Genomic DNA, 23,711 nt, shown 5'->3' on the forward strand with positions numbered 1-23,711 from the left:
ATAACGACAAATTATATTTGTTACTAAATATTTATATTTTTGTATTAAACTCCTATTCGTGTATTTATATATTTCGTCAACAAATTACTATTTATTTTTAATATATTTTTTTCACAGCTCCGTACTTCCCATTCGAACCGAAAACTTAAACTAGCAAATATGAATAATTAGCCAAGCTTTCGTACGCGTTGAAATGGTACTCGCTTACAGTTCTACACCGATTATGCGATACATTTATATATTTTTTGTCCACCTCGTAGAATGGTAACGACTCCCTTGAACCGTGCATCATTTTACAATTTATCTTTCGCAGACCGAATTGAAGTTATAATAGTTTATATATAATATATATATATATATATATGTATTTTTCGTGTATGTATATATAATCGAGAGGCAGGCGCGAAGGTGTTGAGAAACGAGCGTGTCGGGTCCAACGAATCCAGCATGTGACCGCAAATGACCGCCACTTTCGTTATTATATTTTTCATCAGTTTTCTGTCGATATTATTTTAGTTTATAACTATCTATATGTTTGCAGTATCATCGACAGCCTCTAGCTTCATCATTTTGTTTAGTTTGTTTGTTTTTCAAACAGAATCTAGAGTTTATAGGATTATTTTTCGTTCTCACAATGTTTTTGATCCTCTGAGAGAAAAGTTCGTAACATTTTCGAATTTTCGTTTGCAGAGAGCTCTATCGTCGAAGTCCTTATTGATGAACTCTCAGTTATTACATCGAAATCGCTATTTATTGAATCTTTTGGTTTTCCTTTTAATAAATCTGACTTCGACCCAACAGAGAAGCCAATATTCATTTCATCTCGACGAACTTCCGTTGTAGGAAAGAAAAAATACAGGAAGCATTCGAATCGTTGGTGTAAAATATACATTTTCAATGTCGTTACGATTTTAAAAAAATCAAAAGAAAACATTTTCTAAATTCACTTTTCGCCAGCGCTTTTTGGCGAAGGATCTTTTTATCGTCACTTAACGCGTGTCCGCTTACTACTAATCACACGCTCATCTACAAATATTATCACTACAGTTTTAAATAAAACTCGTTGAAATTTGAACGTGATGTGGGACCAACGTACGACGACGTTGTTATTTGTTCCGTTTTCTAACTGGATTTTCGCTCCGGGGACGAGAATACATCGTTGAAAAAAGATATGCTTTGTTTTTTGTCGAATATTACGAGATACATAGTCAAAGGATCGTTCAACTGGGGACGCAGAGTTATTACAACGTTCTATAGTCCATACCAATTTAGTCACAAATTTTCGTAGGGACAAAACACGATTTTTATATGAATCGATGTAAATCTGATGCGAATTGCCCCCCTTGTTTTATTTATCACACTCGACTTCAGTCGTAGGCATAACGTCGAATTTATGACGATGAACGTTTCGTTGGATAAAAAATCGGAATAAAATGTATGAAGCTCCTCCCGTGGGATCTCGAGAAATTAAATCGAAACAAATGGCTCGTGTACTCGTCCTTCTCCAAAGAATTTTGGTGGCGACAGGAAACGATGTTGCTAAGAGTACCCAAAGCAGAAATGAGCAAAATAAAAGTTTTCACCGGCTTATGATTTAGTCTCTAAGGATTGAAAGCTAAATTTTATCGAATTAATTTATGAGTTCTTTGGTGACGACACATCAGAGATAGCCTAAGATAGCAATGAAAAAATAGTAGACATTTCGATTTTTCTTTTCAAATATAATTGGAAAACTAGATTTTGCCCATTTCAGAGCTTATTAGCGTGCTATGCTCTAGGCCGTTTACGCACCCATTGTCGGAATGTTGTTAAAGCTTGTATCGATGCATAACGATTGATTCTCTTCAGATTTTAAGTTCTCTTTTAATGTTCCACTGTTCGAAAGTTTGAAACATTCTCAATTGTTTGACAGTTGAACAAAATTCGAACACTATTTGCAGCTCGGAATGAAAATTCAGTTTTAACCTATCGAAGGATTGCTCGGTGCAAGTATGCAAATTTTAATAGCATTGTATAAACAATGCGCGCCACAATATTCCAACACTGTAGATTTTAAGCCGTAAATGCTGTAAAATTAGTTGCACTAGATTATTGAAAGATTGCGTTTACGAAACAATGATTGGGTGCGCAAACGTGCACTCCGATAAAAAACTAAGCCGACAAAACTCCATAAGAGCTCTGAAATTTGGCGAGTTCTTTACATTATCTTATGTATATATAGTTTTGTCTAAATCGACAATCATCAGTGCTACACAAGATGATTCCTTAACTATGATATTCTCGTTTTCCCCGTTGCATTTATGTACACGAATTCAGTCTGACTCGATCGCTATTAACTAATACGATATATTCCGAGGGGCAATGAAAGTCTCGTGTTACTTCTAAGCTCCTTTTCTCACTTTTTTTCAAACTCGAAGAATACTAATATTTTGCACAAAGGGATTCTCGATATTACTAGTTTTTTAAAATTTATTCTCGAAATAATACCGAGGGCGACTTAGAAGAGAAGCTTTCACGTTCCCTCGAGCTCTTGCTCTCAGAATATTTCAATATTCTTGCAAGCTCCCGTGATGAGAAATTTCGATTTCTAGGTCACTGACCATAAAAAAATGTTGGCGGTGGCAAAACCTTTTCCATTTTTACTTTTTTCCTCACTGTTTTCCGTTTTTTTTGTGAATTTCTCCAATCATTCCCGTTCCATTCTACCACCCAACCATATTTTCGTCACACCTGCGACGAGCTATTAAGTTGTTGGATGATAAGAATTGATCAATGCTGCATCCACGGGCTCCATGCAGGACGGACACGTGAGTGATCGCAGGAGCCAATCGTCTATGCACGTCGCATGGTAAGTGTGCATACATGGTAGGTAACGAACCGCTTCGCCAATGGTCAATTCCATCATACATATGACACATTCCCCCTTCTTTGTTCCGTCATACTCGCGTGTCGGTAAATGTTGTATGAGTCCGATGCGCTTGGCGATTCTCATCTTCTGTTCCTCTTCGCTCAGCAGACCCGAAGCACCAACATTTCTTGGAGACATTACAACACCTACTCTCAAATTATCACCAACGCTCAAATCCATCGATTGTAGATATCTTGGCCTGTTGGTGCGCGAAGGATAATATGATCCTGGCACCTCCTGCCAAAATATTATGTGTCTCTTAGATTCATTCAACAGCGAGCAACAAGACATTTTTATTACAAAACGCTGCAAAATATAGTCATGTTTCAAATCAATTTTCCTTCAAACAACCAAAAAATTACTTAAAAAAGTATTCACTTTGCTTTGAAAAGTTTATAATGTATTATGATTTGTAAAATTTTAATGAAGAATAAAAAGGACATTATTACTTTCAACATTTTTTCAATACAATTTTTCACAGAGAAGAAACTTTTTTGATGGATGATTTGCAAAAATGTATCGACATTGCAAATTGATTTATATGTGCAAAATGATGATTAATATTTGAATGGCAAAAAAATTGGATTGAACTTTCAAACTCGATACAGCTCTTTTGAAAACACAAATTCGTATGAAGCATTTCGAACATAACACAATTTTTCATCATCTTGTTGCGAGAGCAGAAATCAGCTTTTGAATATTATTACACCATAGTTTGTTTCCCACTTCGGCTACAAGATAAGTTATCTGAGATAAGAAATAATGTTGCACTTACAAACTATTAATCTACTACTGTAGGGTTCAACAATTTTTTGAGGCTATTTTGATTGTTGATTATGTTGAAGTAATACAAATATCAATTTATATTGGTATAGAGTTTTAAAAACATAAAAATTATACTTATCAAATCAATCAACAAGTCTGAGGCTGAGTATAAAATAATTAAAATCATTTGGACAAAAAAAAATGTATTTTTAGGGGAACTAAAAAAGCTATTATAATTTTTTGGAAAAACCCCGAGATTCCTCGAGTGATAAATGATTCCAAAACGTCATCACCGTGAGACAAAGAGTCGTCGAGTAATTAAATCGATCGAGGCCACTGACGAGTGAAAAGCATAAAAAAAGCGAAGATAAAAAATGTCTAAAGAATGATAAAATAACAATCGTGTTAATTACATTGAACGACAATGGTTGCATTGCTTCTTGCGGGGCTGTCCCTGTGACTGCCGGATCGGGACTGTTACTCAGTAACGTAGCATTGTCCTGTTGGCCACCATTGCTTTTCAAACAATTTCCCATTGTCACTGTTGGCGGTTATACGGAAAGAAACCGAAAAAAAAAACAAATAAAAACGCTCGTTTCGTTGTCCTCAAGGGAAAACTTCTGAGTACACGACGAAAACAAATACGAGTTTTTGTTTCGTCACCTCTCGAGTTCCCCGGGACAAAATGTAGAGATCATGGACGGTGGATACATAAAAAAGAATAAAAAGGAACGAATTAGCGAGAACGCGAAAATCAACGCGATCACAATCTCAGACGTACGATACGTTCCATGAATGCACAATATATCCGTGCGTCTCGATTTCTCTTTTTCGCTCGTCTTTTACGATTCTCGAAACACTAAATGTTCGCAGTTAGACCTAGAACGGTTTCGTCGTAACAAAAAGAATATCTTGTTTGAAAATCACGATGTCTTTATTATTGTTTATGTTGATTAATTAGACACTGTAGATTGTCGAAAATAATTCCATGTCGCGAGTTCCACCAAAATCAACTACTATTACGTTGTTTTTAGCCTTTATTATTATGATTTTTCAATGTTATTAATTGTTGTTGTGAACAGGAATATATCTCCTGTCACATACTGTCACAGACCATAGGCCACAGCTGAGTGCCTCTACGCAGCGTACGCGATCAACTGTGCTCGCTATATCCACACATACGAGTTCACGCACCGTTTACACGAGTCTTATAAGAAAAAAAGCTACGCACACCACAAAAGAAACCCTCTCCTGCATGGCTTTTTATTTCGTTTGTCCCTTCTTTGCTCTCGCTCTCTGATACGTCAGAACGCTTGTACGCTCATGTTGATTCGATCACGAGTTTTTTTTTTGTAAAAAATCAGAAAAAAATCAAAGGTTTGGATGAAGTATCTCCGTCCTGAGTTGAAGACATGAGTAAACTATGGGGAATGAAAATTTGTGTTTTAAAAGAAAGAATATCGTTCGTCAACTGCTAATTTGCACCGTATGCAGAGGGTTTTTATAGACGAAAACTTATATTCAAAAACGTGTGTAAAGGACCGAAGAGTAAGAATAAGAAAAACGATTGTCCAATGTTTCGCAAACGGTTAGTTACTCGCTCCTCTGTCCTCTCCGATCTTTTCAGCCCCCCTCCCTGCTGTTGATTCCCTCTTCGAACCCCCTTCCAAACAGCTGGTGCACTTTTTACCTAGAAAAAAATGAATCTCTCTAACCTCAACCCTGTCAACCACTCGCGCTCTCGGGACCCTGGCAGATCATGGCGACCGAACTTTTGCACATTTTTAACGTTCAGTTTATCGCACACTTATTTCTTATTTGTTTGTTTATTAATCATCATTCACTGTACGATATTATTGGATATATAAATAAATAAAATCCAGGCACTATGTTAAATGAAAAACACTAAATTCCTTCATAATTTTTTGTTGCGATTTTATCGAAGTGAAAAATTGTTCCTCCATTTTCATGACTTTCATTGTCGTTGGTAACAATTTCTATCAAGTTCAATTTATTGTATGAAATAGCAAAAGACTTTTAAAAATAGAAAATTACGCAATGTTATTCTAATTCAAAAAGTCTGTTGAAATTAATTTTTCTATACGTATGAAGGAATAAGCTTCTGTAATAGACGAATAATATGACAAATTGACTATCCTGCCGGTTTTTTTCGATAGAAATTTTTCTCTAAACTGAACTAATTAACTCTGTTTATTTTTTATTATATTCATTATTTTTATATCACTGCGCGCAAATTGTACTTTGCATATGCGTGTGCAGTGCCAAACAGCGGCCAAAAATCATATTTCAAATTCGCTCGCACGATATTTCAGAGAGATTGTGATTTGTGATGTGTTTATATATATATATATACATAGTGCGATCGACAAAGAGAAAAAAAAACAAATCACGCCGGCGTGTTTCTGCTAAACCGACGGAGTGATCATAATAAAGGGTTTCATCGTTCCTTTTTGTTGTCTCAAATTACTATTTTTCATATGATAAAGATCATCTTTCTTATTTTATTCGTCGTGTTACGCAACCTGTAAAACTTTGAGCTTGTCTTTGTTTTCGTAGTCAGAATCCTCCTCACGTATTGAAATATATTTATGTTTCATCTCACCTTTTTTTGAATAGGAATTTCTCAGCGCCAGGAAATGAGAACCAATGAACAATCTCCGTTGTGATATGAAGCGTCTGCAACAACGCACAGAAAATTACAACTATACAACCGTTTGACAAATAAAAGAGTATAGACTGCTGTATACATTGTGACCATTGTGACGAACTTTGGACGTAGATTGCTGTATTTCGTATAATCTCGTTGCATTTTTTTTAAATCTAATTTTCCACGGTTTCCAGATATGCTATCGTTATGAGTATCCATATATCTATATGTATGAAAACGAGTTAATATAAGTTTCAGTGAGTTTCACGCTGAACCTAGTATCGACATCATTTGCGCTAATAAAAGCAAAATTCGTATTCAAAATGTCACTGTCAAAACCAAAAGAAATACTTTACGATCTGTTGGGAAGATACTTTCGTAACTTGTATACGCACCCTATAAAAACAAAAGCCATTACGAGGTTATTACGTTTGGTTCACAAGCAAGAGAATTTGATATTTTTGTACTCAATTTCTTATATTCGATTCTTGTTTTCTTGCAGTTGCGTCACGGCCGTACTCGGTAATTATTTGGCTCAGAAATTGACCAGAGCGCAACACATTAATCAAGACAGTTTAATGGCATTTGCACTTTTCGGCCTACTGTGCGGTGGTCCGATATCACATTTTTTTTATCAATGGGTCCCGTTAATCTCTAAAAATCCACTCACCATTTTGTTAATCGAGAGAACAATTTACACGCCTTGTTACCAGGCTTTTGCACTTTACATGCTTGCCAGATTCGAGGTGAAACTTTTAACTGAATTGATAGCCATACTGCTAATTTGAAGATGCACTAAAAAATGTTTTGAAATTTTTCTTCTTCACAGGGCAAATCGCATGAAAATTCAATGAAAAATTTACATGAGCTTTATTGGCCTATTCTCGAAGCCAATCTAAAATATTTGACATTGCTGCAATTCATCAATATTCGCTACGTACCACCAGTGGTAATGACAAAATTTAATAAATACTTTACTATCTCCAAATTAATAACAAAACTAATGGAAAATAATTGAAATTTTTTTGCAGCTACGGGTTTTGATGGTCAGCATCATTGGTTTGATGTGGACCATTTTTCTGGCAAAAAAACGTGAACGTCTCGCAGCTAGCAAACGCATGAAGCCTTAACTGTTTGGAAAATCTTCCTTTGGTCGGACGTTTTATCCGCCCAACATAATTTGTCTTCCATATATTAATTATCCAACATACTTGTATGTTATTTGTATGTGAATATTTATTTCCAGGGTTCAATACGATGTACATTCCAGGATTTCCTTTTTTCACAACTTATTAAAACTTTTGCACCGTTGACAACTTATTTTTGTACAAGATACTTTTTCTTTTCTTTTATTTATTTATTTATTTTTTTTTCAAGAAAAGACCAGTCTCACTATATTCAGCTCTTTGTAAGCATCTTGATTTAATCACACAACAACAATACAGAGTGTTTTTTGTTTTTTTTTTTTCGTTTTTATATTACAGATATATTCCAGATCTTTCAGTTTAACGACAAGTAACATCACACTGTCCTCGAGCTATTTTCAAAAAGCTGAGGACAACCCTCGGAGTAATTTTCAGAATAGATAAGATCAAGGAAGTTTACAGTCCAGATATTCTGGACATTTTTTTGTCTCTCCGTATTTCCATTTTTATTCGTAAAAAGAGATTCTGAGAATATTCCAGCTCTTTCGACATAATCTGGGAAAGTCATTACAGGGATTAGTCGATCGAACAAACAAATTTCTCTTACGTGGTTTCTTTACCGAAATTTTCGACTCTCCAGAGTCGTTATAGTCAAAATATTTTAATAAATAATATAAATAAATATTAACTATACAATATCAAGGTCAGGTCGATATCAATATCAATAGACGACTAGAACATCCATTTTTAGATGGAGCATGAGTATTGCAAAATTGATTAATCTCAAAGAAAAATGAATAAATCGTTTTTCGCAGAGTTATATGATTTTTACTTACTTTCAAAGACCAAAATTCACGCGATTCGATAAACATTGCAATAAATATCGAATGGATTACACTTTTATCTAGGGAACAGGCTCCTCTCTGGTTTTCATTAATTATTTCCAATTTATTAGGTTGGAAAAAAATAATAACGAATCGACAATTAAGTAAAGAAATGACGAATATAATCGTCATCGTACGTTTGTATGTATAATACCTATATTTACATTCATAAGGATTGGGGAACATTGCACTGAGAAATTATTTTGGGAAGGTGTCAAACTAACCGATGAAGCAAAATCTCTAGTGAACGTTAATAAAATTATTTAAAAAACTTATTGTCGTGCTAATAATTTGACTAGCGTTCGACACGACAAACGAATATGGCACGATTTGACAAATATTCTAAACGAAATTGATCAATTCTAGTTTTTCTTTCATAAATGAGAGAATAAAATGCACATACGTTGAATCAGAATTAAAAAAATCTGCAATAATATTTAGTTGACATGCTTTTTCGTTCGGATCTTGATTCATTTCGCCTCTAAATAAAAAATAAAAAAATTTTATAAATAAATACTAAATGTATAATTGAGTCTCACTGGGACTAGAATTCGTTTCTTTTTTTTTCATATCTGACTAACTCCCTCATCTTAAAGGAATTTTTCACGTTTCGGTTAATAAAACTCAATCTCGGAAAAGTTTCACCGAATTAAAAACATAAATATACGAAAGAAAACTCGGTTGTTCTTTCGTTTCGACGAATGGACTAAAAACAAAATGGTTAAAAATTCGAGATCAGGTTCGAACGAACATTCCGGTGTTTCGAGAATGGACGATGTAAACGTGATTTTTTTTCGCGTTAGTAATTTTATAATTGTTAATTAACGCGTGTAGGAAGGACTTCGAGTAGGTGACCGACTCGATCGCCGACTTGGACTGGACCAATCGGTGTGCCTGCTGCTTGCTGAACTGCTTGGCGAGGAAGGTGGCGAAGGTGTTGGTCGATGATACGGTATTGGTCTTTTTCTAGCGCTGTGAAATAAGTGCGTTAGTAGATGTTAGTCATTACCGCGTGCTTTTTGCTTCGATTAATTGATTAATCATATGTTGTTTATTATATACGTATACACAAAAAGTGTAATATTTCTATGATAAATTAGTCCAATGTTATACTGTGGTTGACCAATTACATTTTTTGATAGTACTGGTCAACAAAATTCAAGTTTGTTTTCATCACGAATGTTCGTCTTTTGTTGATTAGTGAGGTGTAACTAGTTTTTTGAAAAGACATGTTCCAAAATTTTCTGTGACACTTGGAATCCTTATTTGTTCAAGGATCTATCATTTTTGACAATAATCGCAATATAATAAACTTGCCACGAATGGATAAAGCGTTTCAGTTCTACTTTTTCATGATTTTCTTGAGTATTTTGCTCCAGGAAGGTCCCTTTCAAGTGTCCAGCAATTTCATGAACATATAAATAACGATATAAGCCTCGTTGTTAATTTTATTCACTACGGAACAATAAGTGACAACAACTTATTAGTGTTATTATATCAAAGGGATTGGAATGTATAAAAATCAAAGATTATTAATTCGGAGGTTAGATGGAAACACTTTTAGAAGGAAAGTATCTTCGAATAGTTATTGTTAGAAATTTTGACTTTGTACTCTTCTATAGTCGTCGTTGCTTGAATATGACAAAAGTGGTGGTTACACTAGTGTGATCGATTCAGAATTAAAAAGAGTCAAATTTATATCTTTTATCAGCATTAAATTGAGGTTATTCTCTCTATTTTGGTCATTCAAATTCCTATGGTAACATACAGCTATATTTCTACTTTGTAATAATAATGGGCATGCAAATCAACAAATTTAACCGGCAAATAAACCATGCGCAGAAAAAATATCACATACATAGATCAATAGCGAGGATATGTGGGTGCAAAATAATAATGTGTCTACTTACCTATTGAGGATTGCAAATATCGCGTTATCAGGTGTCAAATGATCAAGAAACGCAACAAAATCAGGCTCAGTATGTCTCTAATACAATATTCACTTAATGATTATTTTTTTCTACACAAATCAATGAGCAATAAAATTGTTCAGTAAAAAAAATTTGTGACCGGATAAATTTAACGGTTTGGTATTGCTGCGACAGCACTTCACCGACGTAGATATCTGAATAAAAGCTTCCTTTTTAGTACTCCTTCCATTGAATTTATTGCTACATGTGAAAGAGGTGGATAGATTACGAAAAAAAAACAACAAAAATTTGATTTTCGCCGTCTTGTCATAACGCGTTTAATTTTTATACATACAAATATGTATGCGGTACGTATTGAATGCATTTACATAAATTGAAAGTGATACACACATGCTATACGTCTAGATAATTAAACTCACTCACGTAAATGAATCACTGTGTGGTACAATATGTACGATAGAGGAGAAAGGGGAAAAAAGAAGAAAAAAATTTAAATAATCGTGTCTTCCTCTAATAAAAATAAATCTTACGAAAATAATGAATAAATGAAAAAAAAAGGAAAAACAAATTCGTATTGCGAGCCTCAATAATGAATGCAAGCTTTAGAAGTAATCTGACGATTATTATCAAATTTTAGATTCGTATACTTTGTCACAACTTTCAGATTTGAACATTATAATCGACGGAACACAATAACCTTTATAGTATTGTCTCTTGTCGTTAGGATCGTTATTATTACTGAAAATAGGTCGTATTGATTGGGGCTTTTTTTAATGGAGTCCGTACAAAAGACTATCTTCTACGCCTGTTCCTTGACCTGTCCCTGTTTCGACACAACACAAATAAATCATTAGATTCGTCGTTTTGTCGTGATAAAAGATCAATTACTTCGCAATATGATTGAAAGTTATACTAGTTGATTTGAGTTTCGAGAATAGATAATTTGAAAAAAAAGGTCGATTTGAAGACTATTCGTTGGAGAATTGAGTAGTACCGAGTCACTCTTGTAATTTTGTCTCGTCGGAGATCTCGTGAAATAATAAAAATTCAAAGGAAAACAAACTAGCCAATAATGTGAAGTATACAAATAATTGATAGCTTTTTTGTGCAGCAACAAATCATCTAATTGAAATAATAAAGGTATTGGTAATAATAATAATAAATGATGAAAATGAAAATTCGAGCTTTCGTAACTACGACAATGATAAATTGGAAGGAAAAAAAAGTTGAATAAAAGTTGTGAGTGAATATGAATAAATCGACATCATTCGTGTACTCGCAACGAATGGAAATGATAATAAAATTTTACCTGGTGATTCGACGCCTGTCAAGAAAACTCGGAGAACCGTGACGACGAGGTATCGAAGGTGATCGTGACCTGCTCGAGCCCGAGGAGCTCGAGGATGATCGAGATGATCGACTAGAACCACTGCTCGAGGATCGCGATGAGCTTGAAAAACTTCGTCGACTGCGTCGTGTCGAGCTGAGACGAAAAAACCGTAAGGTGAGAAGACGGAAAAATTGGGGTACGATTATTATTGGGATTTTTGAAAGTAGTGAATTCTATACCTCCGTGAAGATCTCGAGCTACTTCGAGTCCGACTTCTTTTAGATTTATCGCGCGAGTTTCTTGACGCTGATCTGGATCGACTCGGGGATTTCTTTGAGGCGGAGCGACTCCTCGATCTCTTGGACAAAGATCCGCTGCGACTTCTCGATCTAGACAAAATTTTAGGGGGTGGAGAGCGCGAAAGCGATTCGTTGATTTTCTTCGTTCTCGAGGAAGATTTCGAGGCGCCCGAGCGTTTCGATCCGATTGAGGAAGATCTTGAGTCCCTGGATCTTTTTGATCTTGTAGAAAGCGACTTGGGGGAGTGTTGTTTCATTCTCGAGGGCGATCTGGATCCGTGTCGTACGCTCAACGGGGACAAAGACTTATTTTTTCTCGGGGGCGAGCCCGAGAGAGATTTTTTCTTTTCTTCTCTCGAGGACGCACAGGGTGAAAGATGCGATTCAGTTTTCTCGCGTCTCGGAGACCTCGATCTTGACCTTCTCTTCTCCGAGGAACGTGACCTCGTGTAAGAACGCGAAGGTGATCTCGAGTATGATTTATTCCTCTCCGGTGACTTTTTGCTGTCGCTCGAAGACGCTGGCAGTTGTGGTGGTGGTGGTGGTGGCGGTGATCTCGTCCCTCGGCGAGTAACTATTTTCATTCCAAGGTTATTTTTCCAGGAAAGTGAGGTGCGATCCAAAGTCGCAGTTGCCGGGGGTGGCGATTCGGTGGGTGATCGCAATTTAACGCTCGTCGGCTCCTCCCCTGTCGATCCCAAGGTTTTTGGTGATTCGGTAGATTCTTTGACCGGTGTGACCGATCGATCGGTCGAAGGTGAAGATTTTTTACAACTCGTCGGCGACTTCGATGAGGAAGGACGAGTTGGAGCTGCAATCGCTACGAAGCTCGTACGGAGTGGCGCTTCATCTCGCGTCAAAGGTAAAGCTGGCGAGGGTGAACGGCTCGATTGCGGAGATTTCACCGGAGATTCCGATTGCGATTTCGTCCGTTCGACCGCAGGAATAACGCTCTGTACCGTATGTTTTGGTGGTTCGCTAGGCAATGCAATATCTAAAAGAGCGCTTTTCTCATCGCCCTTTTTCTCAACTTTGATCTTAGTCGGACTGATAACTTTTTTGCCAAGTGTTTCTCGAGCTTTCGCAGCAAGACCGAACTGCAAACGTTTCAGGGTATTAATTTCGCGTTGTCGTTCCTCGTCGTCTTTGTCCTCTTGCTGTTGAAGCTTCGTTTCGTTTTCAGCAATGTCCTCGGTCTCCTCCTCGTCACTGGACGATCTCAGACTCACTCGTGGCTGCGCCACGACTCGAGTTTTTTTCGTTCTCGACGGAGACCTCGATTTCCGGGATTTCGGGCTGGTGCGTTTGGTCTGTTCGTCCTCGTCGTTCGCCTCGTGTTCTTCCTTATCCCCGTCGCGTCGTTTTGACGATGAAACCGACGATTTTTTTCGCTCATCCTGTAAAATGTCCCGATAACGATCGGGATCTCGTCGTATCGGTGAGTAGCTCAGAGTCGAACGGCGCGAGCGACTCGGTGATCCGCTACGACTCGGAGCTCGTCTACTGTCTCGCGATGATTTGTCATTGGCCCGGTGATTTCTCGACGGTATCGAAGCTCGATTGTCTCTCCTGCGCGGGGATCGTGATCTTTTCCGAGAATTCGATCGTCGACGTCGCTGTGAGGATTGGCGAGACGGGGAAGCTCTGCGACGCGGTGGATAACGATCGTAACGACCGCGACTGTGACTACGAGAGCGTGAATATCGGCTCGGACGTCTCGGCGATCTCGACACAGCCGGACGACGTCGTCGCGATGACGGTGATGGTGAATTGCCTCCGCGACGAGATCGCGAATACCTCCGAGGCGAATTTCGTCCGGCGTTTGTACGGTTTTCTCCTCGTCCCCGTGACAACGACCGATTCCGTTTCCAAGTCTGAACCGGCGATTTTTCATCTCTTCCCGGTGGCGACGAGTATCTGTCCTTCGTTTTTTCAGAAGCTCCTCCGCTCGTTCCGCCGCTCCGTTTGTTAACTGTCGTTGTCGCACGTTGCCCGTGCGGCGATGAATCTCGGCCTCTTCGAGGTGGTGTAGTACTCGTTTCCGGATGTCGTCGAGACGACAATTTCGGTGAACGTACTTGCTGCTGACGTTGAATCTCGCGAGTCGTCTGAACAGGCTCAACAGCTTCTCGCGAAGATTTATCCAACGATTTATCGTGTTTTGAAGACTTCTTTGGCGGATCAGGACCACTGTGAACGTCAGTGTCAAATTATTCATCTTTCGGTAGCCTCGAACATTTACATTTCAATCCCAGATCCCAGGAGCTTTTTTCCAGAATAAAAAAAAACTGAAAACCAACTCGAAAATGACCCCAGTCGTCCCTTTAGCATAGTATGCGAACTCAAAAAAATCAGGCCTGGGATCCAGTAATGTAACTCAAAATTCATAAATAGAAACGAAAAAATCACTCACCTATCGGAGGAGCTTTCGGACGTCTGATATTTCCGTTTCACCGGGGCCTTTTTCTTCTAGAAGTAACAGCAAATATTAAATATTATTCCACGTTTGTCAGTTTTTAAATTCAATAAACATCGAATTCATGCAAATATATTATCGGTAATTGTCAAATTCATTATAGACAAATTACTGCGGGTACGATATTAATGTTAAATTGTATAATCCGTATCGAGATCACACGTCTATCATCCGTCTTGCACGCTTTTTGGGAGAAAGAACTAAACTATATTTCAAATATATTTTTCGTGCCCTTCGTCATCAATATATTTAGCTGATAAATATGTAATTGATTTATCGACTGTTGCATGTTTGGGCTTTAAGAAAAAAGGAATCTTGTCGAGGACCCCATTGCCGAGGGGGAAATGGAGAATGGGGAAGTTGTTATTAATAAAATAGCTGAAATAAAAAAACTTCTTTCGACCGATCAAAATGTGGAAGAAAATTAAATAGTTGACAGATGAATATATCATGACGAAATTTGTACAAAACGATTTGAAAATTGGAAAACACGGAGTAGCGTCGTGGAAAATAGTAAGAATGATAGAAGTAACAAAAAACGAAACCGAAGAAAGTAAATCGATAAGTCGGAAATCAAGAGGCACACACGCACAAAAATAGAAACATCACATTTCCGGGTGACGAAACATCGTCATCGTTTCAATGTGTTCCAGGTGCTTGACACAAAACCAACGTGAGCTTTCTATCATATATAATTTTTGAATAATCAAGTAGCAATAACAGCAAATATGTATGTATAAAAACATAAATAAAAGTCGTAATAAAAGCCCCGTACGAGAGGAAGTAATTACGAATTATTTATTACATTGAGTAAGCGGCATGTCGGGTACTCACTCAGGGAATGTATCCTGTCAAATGGCGCTGATAATTACAAACAATACTAAGATTTACTCTTTGAAAACAATGTGATCCGTTGAACTTTAGAGAAATTAGAATGTAAAACGTTTTTTTTTTGTTTGTTTTTCAACTGCTACAAGCAATGAGTCATGCTTAAGGAAATAGACAGATATATATAAAGGTCAAACGATCAGCGGCAAAAAACATGAAACTATGATCTATAAAAACGAATAAAAATCAAAGTAAAAATACGAATGAGCAACGGAAGAAATTCTTGGATTATTTCAAATATTTCATCTGACGATTGGTCTCAATCGACAAGCGCGCCCATTGACGACTTTCCAAAACTTTGCTTCGCAAAACACGATTTTCTTTTCCCAATTTCTCCACACCGAAATCAATTGGAGCAACGGTCGCTAGTTGTTGTTTTTTAGCTTCTTTTCTTTTGCTTTTCTCTATTGTTCTGTGCATGCTTCCGCTTTTCGTGCCAAAGTATAATCATGTTTGTACATACTTATCATTTAAATGCATGTACCAACGTGTACTATAGATCCATTATTATATATCGATACGTGAATTAAACAAGAATATATTTATATCTATATGTGCGCTTTCAGCTCTTTCGGTATCGTTATAAAAATGTTCTTTCTCCGTCTTCGGAGAATTTGAAAAAACGCTCTTACCTCGTGCTTGTCTTTTCCCTCCGATTTCGATTTCTTCTTCTTCTTTTTTCTTTTCTTTTTAGACTCGGCCTCGGAGGAGCTGAAAAATCGAAGAGCTCGTGTGATTATTTTACGTCATTTTTTGTGAAATTTAGCAGATTTTAGATTTTTACTTCCAAAGAGTAAAAAGACTGAAGATTCGTACCTGCTGTCGTCGGAGTCATCGCTGCTCTCGCTGTCGGATGAGCTCACTTCCGCCTTTTTGTGTTTCTTCTCCTTCTTCTTTTTCTTCGACTTTTCCTTCTTTTTGCTCACTTTCGGTGACTCGGATCTGTTTGGTGGGAAATAAAGAGAATGTCAGTGATGCTCGGCCCTCGTAAATGCATAAATATTATTCGATTAGCATGGTCATATAACTTTTCGTTTCTTTCAAACAGTTTATAGTATGTTTACAGTTAATAAAATCGATCAAACGTTGCGGTGGACGGTCTTCCTGTTGTCAAGTGCATTTTCTTGTGCTGATAATATAAAACAAGTATTGCAACGATAAAACGACCGTAAAAACCTGATCGAATGAAGTTTTGTCTTGTTAATTTGCACTCCACTATTTCATTTGTGTACGAATATTAGTAGGATTCTGTAATTTCTAGTGCGAACGAAAAAACTGCAAATAATAATACAAATAAGCGATCATAGCTAAATTTTAATCGACAATGAAAAGACTAAACATCGTCGCTGATCAACTCAATTCAATTCTGTTGAATAATCAAAAAATAATCTAGTCAGTATGATTACATGATATCGTAACATTTTTTGCCAAAAAAAAAACAAACTGTTTAAAGGTGTGCATGAAAAAAAGAGGTTTAGAAGAAAAAAAAAATAAAAATGGTGATGGAAGAGTCTTCGTATGGAAAACGGGGCGCGATTTCTTTAGTCGCAGCTTCTCTCCGCAGCTAAACGTATTACAACGATTAATTTCATCACAGTATAATCATTTTAAAACGAGTTAAATTTCTACGTGAATTATATTGATGCTGATTTGAAAGATTCGGTTCCCAGCGATCCTTCACTCGATCGAAGAAACTCATTGTGAAATGTGATTTTTCACGCTGGAGATGTGAGCAAGTAAAAATTTCCCCTTTGAACCCTGGAACCAAATCTTTCAAATGAAATAATTGAGAGAACAAACTCAAACAGAAAAACAACGAAGAAATAAAACTTTATAATTATGAATAATAATGCATTTTAAATGTATGTACCCATAATACGATAGTATGATAGAGTAGCATAGATTTATTGTATAATGAGGAGATTATTACGATATAATATGGGATTAGCATTACCTTGATAACCATCGATAGGGACGGACTTGTCGGAAAAAAATAGAGATATGACATTAACAACAAGCTTTCATCGATAATAACAAAGATAAGAATTGCGTGATTTTTTTCGTTTCTCTAATGCTTCAATCGGGATGAGAATTGGATTTTTTTGCTCGCGGTTAGATTCTAGCTGGCTGGGAATAACGCGCGCATTTTCTGTTTAAACGATGAACCGATTTTAATATTGACCTCTTCATAGCGACATAATTGGGTCAAATATGCCCGGATGAATGTATTTGCCGTTCGTTTTCGAATGAGTATCGAAAATAATAGTCAATTCATCATTCCTTGACCCAATTTTGCCACCTGTCACTTTCATCCAGACCGAACCACCTACCGAAGAGTAAAAAAGTTTTAATTCATCAGCTTTTTCGTAACTCTATTAGTTTTCCATTTGCAACGAGTCAATCGTGGGGCCGCGATAATTTTCATCATTCTTGACTGTTTTTTTCTTTAATACTTGTTTTAAAATAAATCGCGATACGACGCGAGACTTACCTACTGTGCCTACCTCTCAGGTAGGCACTCAGTCCTCCTCAGTTCTGTTTGAAACAGAGAAAGGTGTAAGGGATATGAGAGAACAGTGGACGAAGTTTTAGTTTCATGAGCGTCATTCACTGACAGAGGACATTGAGTTATTAAAAACGAAAAAATAAAAAAATTTAAAAAAAAAACATAGAAACGAAACTTTTCAGAACAATACGAGTCTCGTATTAGTAATGTCACTGTTAAATAGTACTAGAAGCATTAACATCAGTACTGTGTAAATTCGTTGAAAAATTTACACTCATACATATTGAAACATATGCAATGTATTATCGAAAGGTGTGTCGTCAAAGCGTATAATGAAATTGGCGAAAATGAGTTATCAAAGAAGTGATGTAAAAAGAGGGGAAAAAATTGGTGTAAATATAATAAAATATAATTAGCGAGAGTATGGGCTATCTACGGGAAAACAGGAAATATATAAATATGAAAAATAAATATTTTCTCTCTCCCTGATAAGGCGTCTTATCTCTGGCTCTCGTGTCTCGGAGCTTCGATCAGTTCTGTTCTCAGTTTCTCACAATAATTCATCCTTTCTGATATTGTTTGATTATTAATAAGTCATACTTTGGTAACTGTTTGCGAAAGGTTTGATTGAACTCGTGGAACAAGAGCTCGTCGAGTCTCCTCGGACTTAGCCATCGCGCTCAATTAATACCTGTCTCTCTTGTGCTTCTTCTCTTTCTTTTTCTTCTTGGTGCTGCTGCCCGATCGTTTTCTCTTGAGCTTTTTCTCAGGCGAGGCGATAGCGACAGTTTCTACGCTTTGTCCGGTCGCTCCATGTGCCAATGCCACCGGACTCGGCGTTCGCACGAGTTCGTAAACTTTGCTCGCAGCCGCACGTGCCTCGGCCTCGCGAGCATGCCTCTCCGGGTCCAGGCTGCTACCCTCAACGAAAAATTCCGATATGCCGAAAGCCTCGCGCAGTTTCGCGTTCTTTTCCTGCTGTGCCTCCGCAACTTGGTGTGTTTCACGTACGCTGGAAAAATTGTAATTTTTTTTTCAATTAAGCACGTTTGACACTTTACATGCTCCACTTTTCAAAACTTTCTGGTTATACTTTGCCACGGAACGGAGGAGTATCGATTTTTAAATAATCTCTGAATTAGTAAATGATCCGTGGACATCGGAACGGAGGGGATTCTGGGTCATGCAGACTCATGCATGCACAACGGAAATGAGGCGAAGTATGAGCGTGTCGTTGGACAATTCATCGATTAATTGTTCGAAAAAATTGACAAATATTTTACGTACTTTGTGATTTTAACAGTCATTCTGTAGCTGCTGAAATTGCGTCAAGCCGATCGCAATTGCACTCGAATATTTGACAAATAATTCAATCACTCGCGGCTGCACAACACCGATAAATAAAAAACGAATAACAAAGTGACGTGAAAAATAGATAATTTCTCAAATTGTTTTGTTCGATAAAATGCAATGGAGTTGTGCCGCGCGAGGAAACACGATTAAACAATACCGCGGAGGTGACATAACACACACTGGGTGCTACAAAGCAAGGGAGTCAACCCCCCTGGATTCGCGAGAAGCACCGAGCGGACGAACGAGCCAGCTAGAACGTGAGTCGAACAGAGACGGAGACAGAATTCTCCCCTACGAGCAAAACCCGCCCACTGCTCGCTCCCGATCAATACGATCCCAGCTGTTCTCTTTTCCAACATCCCTTACTGACGCATACAGATACACGAAATTGGAGAGAAAGAGAGGGAGAGAGAAGTGAGCAGAGGAGATATCGGTAGAGAGAAATAGTGAAAAAGAAAAAAACGGAGCGAGGAATATTAAGGGGGGTACGAAGCCCTACAATTTTTTTTTCTACTCACGCAGCAAATGGAACACTATTTTTTCCATTCTCTCAATCCTGCAGTCAAGTTTTGAATTTTTAAAATCGAATGAAATGCTACATTTTTATTTGAAGGAAAATACTTTCATCAGCGACCGTGATGATTTTTCGTTGGAGGAGCGAGTACCGAATAAATGGTAAATTCACCTGACGACCGATCTGACGTTGTTTCGTCGTCCGGCAAGCAAATGCAACTGTATGCGTTGACAGCAACAACAATGTTGTTGCTTGATCGAAGCCTGTGAGATTTTTTTCCCGGCTCCGGTTTGCAATTTGCGCTTTCGCGAACGTTTGAAAACTCTTTGACGGTCGAGAAGAAAATTGCCTCGCCAGAGTCTCTCGAAAAAGGCGCGACCGTCAGGTGGGCCGCGTCCACGCGCCGGTCTTGGCGCCAAAGACGTCGACATCGTCATTCGTCACGAAGTATCTTGACCATTTTTTAATATTTTTCCAAATGTGTTGGTAAAACAATTCGCAAATAAAATTTACAAATTGCCGCCTCGTTCGTCCCGTTTATTTTCTTCCTTCCTCGTGTTCCCTTCCGGCTAATTTCCGGTTTTCCAATGCAACGGAAACTCTCGATTATTAAATAGACCTTTAAATATTTCCGATTGACGTTTCCTCCCTCGTTGTAACAACAATTGTACGACTTTCCTCGTGCTCACACTCTGAAACTTTCCTCAATCTTTTATCTCTTTGTTCCTCCTTCTTTTGTGCAAAAATGACACTTCTCTTTCCAGGATTTAATCGTCGAGACAGCTTCAAGAGATAATCGGCGAGCCGGGACTAATGATTTCCGTATTTATCCTCGTTTTTCCGTCGTCGCTTTCTTCTTCGTTTCCTCACAAAACTCAACCCTCTTTGATTCTTTTATACCCGTATTTTCTCTCTTTTATTTCCTTTCTCTTCGTTCGTACTGTTGCCCGTACGAATTGACCGGTCATATCAAATTTTCTCTTCCCATAAATTCATTCATTATCGTTTTTATCATTATTATTCTTATCGGTATATTAATAATTAGTCGTAAATTCATTAAAATTTTAGGAAGACGTTGGATTAGGCACGCTAGTTCAACTAGGCACGATGTCCGTCAATATTTATTTATTATTATTAATACGATTTTGTTTTAATTATTATTCATGAGTACGAAATGGGAAATTTTTTATGTCACGTAACGCGTGGATTTCTTAAATTAATGCAATTCGGGATTGAAATTCGTTCGGAAGTCGTTGTAAAAATCTTCGGTGAGATGCTCGATCGGTTGAGTGGAAAATATGCAGATGTTTTGACAATATTCAAATGCTGACTCGTGTCAGCTTTTTGTTTATAAAGAGAGCGTTGAAAAAAATGGATTTTTCCATTGAAAAATGTGTCGTTTTTCACGATTAGATTGCCTCGGAATGGACTCGAATCGGTGTGCGTCCGTCAACGATTCGAAACGTAGAACGAGGAGGCGAGTCGAGTAGTAAACACACGCTGCTTTCTCACCTCGAGGATTCTCCTCGTTCAGGAACTGTCGGTAGAAGGACACGAAATCCACTAATGGACGTTGCACGTTAATCGTGTGAGTGCAACGTGTAAGCTTTCGTACTTGACAACAAATTCAGGGGGAAAATCGGTGTGGAAACGTTTTTTTCGAAAATCGATTATTTTTTGATTGATTATCGTGTGACGTTGAGTTTGGTAATTTATAAATTTTGTTTTATATTTAATAGTAGTGATTTAAATGCTAATTTATCGAGCTAAAAAGTTGGAAGACTTTTGTGATTTTATAGATATTCTTAGTTACTACATTTCTTGAATTTTTTATATAATTTTGGAACTTATAGTTATTTCATTGATTTATTAATACTTTTTTTTGCATTCATTTTTCCTTGTTTACGTATGAATTTATTTGTTTATTATTCTGTTCCTCTTTAAAAGTAAAACGCTTTTTCCTTCTCTCGTTAAAAACACGCGATGAACCCATCATCGCGAATTTTTGAGTTTTTTTTAAGTTTTTTTATTTTTAATTGGAGATGGGTTGGGTACGCGAGACGTACGCGACGCCTTAACGTTATCGTACTAAACGCGAAATAGCGATGCGACCAAAAATCTTCTCCACATCGCACAGCATCCCCTCGCGTTTTACTTCTCTCTCTTTCTCTCTCGCTCGATCCTCGATTTTCCACGGTTGCGCGAGTCTCTCGTCCCGTTATTCTCCCATTCTCCCCTTCTCAACCCCCTTTATTCAGGGAGTTTCTGGCTCGAAGCGCCGGCGCTACGTTCCTCAACTTCCGAGTCAATATCGAGGTGGCCACCCACCCCTTTTTTCTCCTCCACACCATGTTATGCGCTCCGTTCGCTACGCGTCCTATGTACTTTCAGCTATATTTTCGGCCCTCGCGTTCTCTCTTTGACGAACGAATTTGACACTCCTCAATCCGGACGACATTCCTTCTCAGATTCACCGACTCATTCGATATTTCTGCATAGATCTACCTCGAAATTTCTGATTTTTTCCCTCATATACGATTGAAAAATACAACTTTGAAATTCTTCTTGAATTCTGAACTTTGTAACTCTGATTATTAGCTGAAAATGTGCCATCTTTTCGAGCAATGATTACTATTTAAATCTGGATTAGTCTAGCACATTCAGGAATATATTTTCCTCAAATATTCCAGAATGAAGAACCCATAAGTTGCTCAATATTGAGATGAAAAATATGTGAAATGTAGGGCAATCCCAGCTTAATACTCACTTTATCCTACCAAATTCATCCATTGGTACAGGGGGCTTCAAATCACTACCCATCAGCATCGAACGATATGCTTCCACTTTTTTCTTCACTTCTTCAGCTGTAAATCTTTTGAGTAAAAACAAAATACCAATTAGTTGTACTTCGATTGACAAATTACTATTTATTTCTGTTTCAATGAAATATTGTTTAAGAAACGTCCCTCAAAGCATCCGGATGTTCTTGTATCAAAAATACGTAGAATGAGGAATTTATGAAGGTCCCCAAATGTTGTGCAGACAAACAAAAGTAAGCAACATTTTAAAAACAATTCTGTTATACTCGTCGATTGATTCATTGAATTGACAAGATTATGGAACTTGGAAAGTTCAGAGAAAATGAGACGGAAAGGAATTTTAGTCTCTACTGCCATTTCAAAATCATCAAATCTAATTGTTACTGAATAATATAATAATCAAGCATGTTTTAAAGAGCCCTCATTGCCTGGGATTGCAATTGTCAGCGATAGGAAAAAATATGTATATTTACCCTTGCTCCTCCAAAATATCTGCGTGCTCAGCGCACTTGACCTCGATTTTGCGTTTTCTGACATGATCCAAAATTTCCTTATTCGGCTGTTTGTTCAGTTGATCGAGCTTAGCATCTTCGCTCTTGTAATTAACTTTGTCCTTGGTTTTTCTAACAATGGCCCAATTGCGCTGTACATGGCCATTCGTACCCGAACCTCTGGGCGTTTGTAGTCCAATGCCATTGTACATTTTGAGCTGTGCGCAAGTTGGCAAAGAAAAGAAAATATAAAAAATATAAAAGTAGGATAATAGTGGGGACGAAAACGAAAAAAATTAAAACGAAACAGTGAAAACGTAGAGTTTTAAAAGTTGGATCAATAAAAAACCGGCATTAAAGCTAAAGTTGGGGTTTGGAGTCGAAACCTATTTTAGGTTAGGATTGAATTCTAAACGAATTATACGAAGCACTGCGCAAAAAAACGCGGGGGCGACAATGAATTGTGACGCGACGTTGATTTAACGTTTGTTATTCGAATATAATTTGTATAGACGAAAACATTGGCAACGTTTTTCCTACCTTCGACGCGCGTCAACGTTGTCGAATCGACCAACGGTGAATATTCTGTTCACCGATATCACCGAAACAATACCGCGCCAAACTGATCTCTCCCCGTTTTATATATGTATACCCATAGAGTTGTGCATATATGTATATATTATAAATTAACGAAATCGGGTTTAGTGATCCTCCTCAGTAAATGCAACGGGAGG

At 37.5% G+C, this 23,711-nt stretch overlaps 3 protein-coding genes across 9 annotated transcripts; 1 reads left to right on the forward strand and 2 right to left on the reverse strand.

Moving 5' to 3' along the window:
• Positions 1-16: 16 nt before the first annotated feature.
• On the reverse strand, positions 17-5,716 carry Rnf11 (Ring finger protein 11). The gene is made up of 2 exons (XM_043425995.1): positions 4,087-5,716; positions 17-3,145 (listed from the first exon to the last, which is right to left on the reverse strand). The coding sequence occupies exons 1-2, from the start codon at positions 4,207-4,209 to the stop codon at positions 2,744-2,746; spliced, it is 525 nt and encodes a 174-aa protein (XP_043281930.1). The 5' UTR covers positions 4,210-5,716; the 3' UTR covers positions 17-2,743.
• A 633-nt stretch (positions 5,717-6,349) lies between these two features.
• On the forward strand, positions 6,350-7,661 carry LOC122414582 (peroxisomal membrane protein 2). The gene is made up of 4 exons (XM_043425993.1): positions 6,350-6,762; positions 6,844-7,087; positions 7,171-7,290; positions 7,373-7,661. Exons 1-4 carry the CDS (start codon positions 6,665-6,667, stop codon positions 7,469-7,471), a joined length of 561 nt encoding a protein of 186 aa, XP_043281928.1. The 5' UTR covers positions 6,350-6,664; the 3' UTR covers positions 7,472-7,661.
• Positions 7,662-7,761: 100 nt separating this feature from the next.
• Positions 7,762-23,676, reverse strand: Srrm234 (Serine-arginine repetitive matrix 2/3/4). 7 transcript variants are annotated; one of them, XM_043425978.1, is made up of 12 exons: positions 23,518-23,676; positions 22,960-23,195; positions 22,435-22,539; positions 18,492-18,812; positions 16,111-16,236; positions 15,927-16,005; positions 14,344-14,399; positions 11,871-14,120; positions 11,611-11,784; positions 10,725-10,736; positions 9,688-9,757; positions 9,216-9,342 (listed from the first exon to the last, which is right to left on the reverse strand). In XM_043425978.1, exons 2-11 carry the CDS (start codon positions 23,187-23,189, stop codon positions 9,721-9,723), a joined length of 3,390 nt encoding a protein of 1,129 aa, XP_043281913.1. In that variant the 5' UTR covers positions 23,190-23,195; positions 23,518-23,676; the 3' UTR covers positions 9,216-9,342; positions 9,688-9,720. The 7 variants fall into 7 exon arrangements, with proteins under 7 accessions (XP_043281910.1, XP_043281911.1, XP_043281912.1 ...); XM_043425975.1 differs by lacking the exon at positions 9,688-9,757 and having other exon boundaries at positions 7,762-9,342; XM_043425979.1 differs by lacking the exon at positions 10,725-10,736.
• Between the last annotated feature and the right edge of the window lie 35 nt (positions 23,677-23,711).

This window comes from Venturia canescens, chromosome 8, assembly GCF_019457755.1.
Source record: "Venturia canescens isolate UGA chromosome 8, ASM1945775v1, whole genome shotgun sequence".
NCBI lineage: Eukaryota > Metazoa > Arthropoda > Insecta > Hymenoptera > Ichneumonidae > Venturia > Venturia canescens.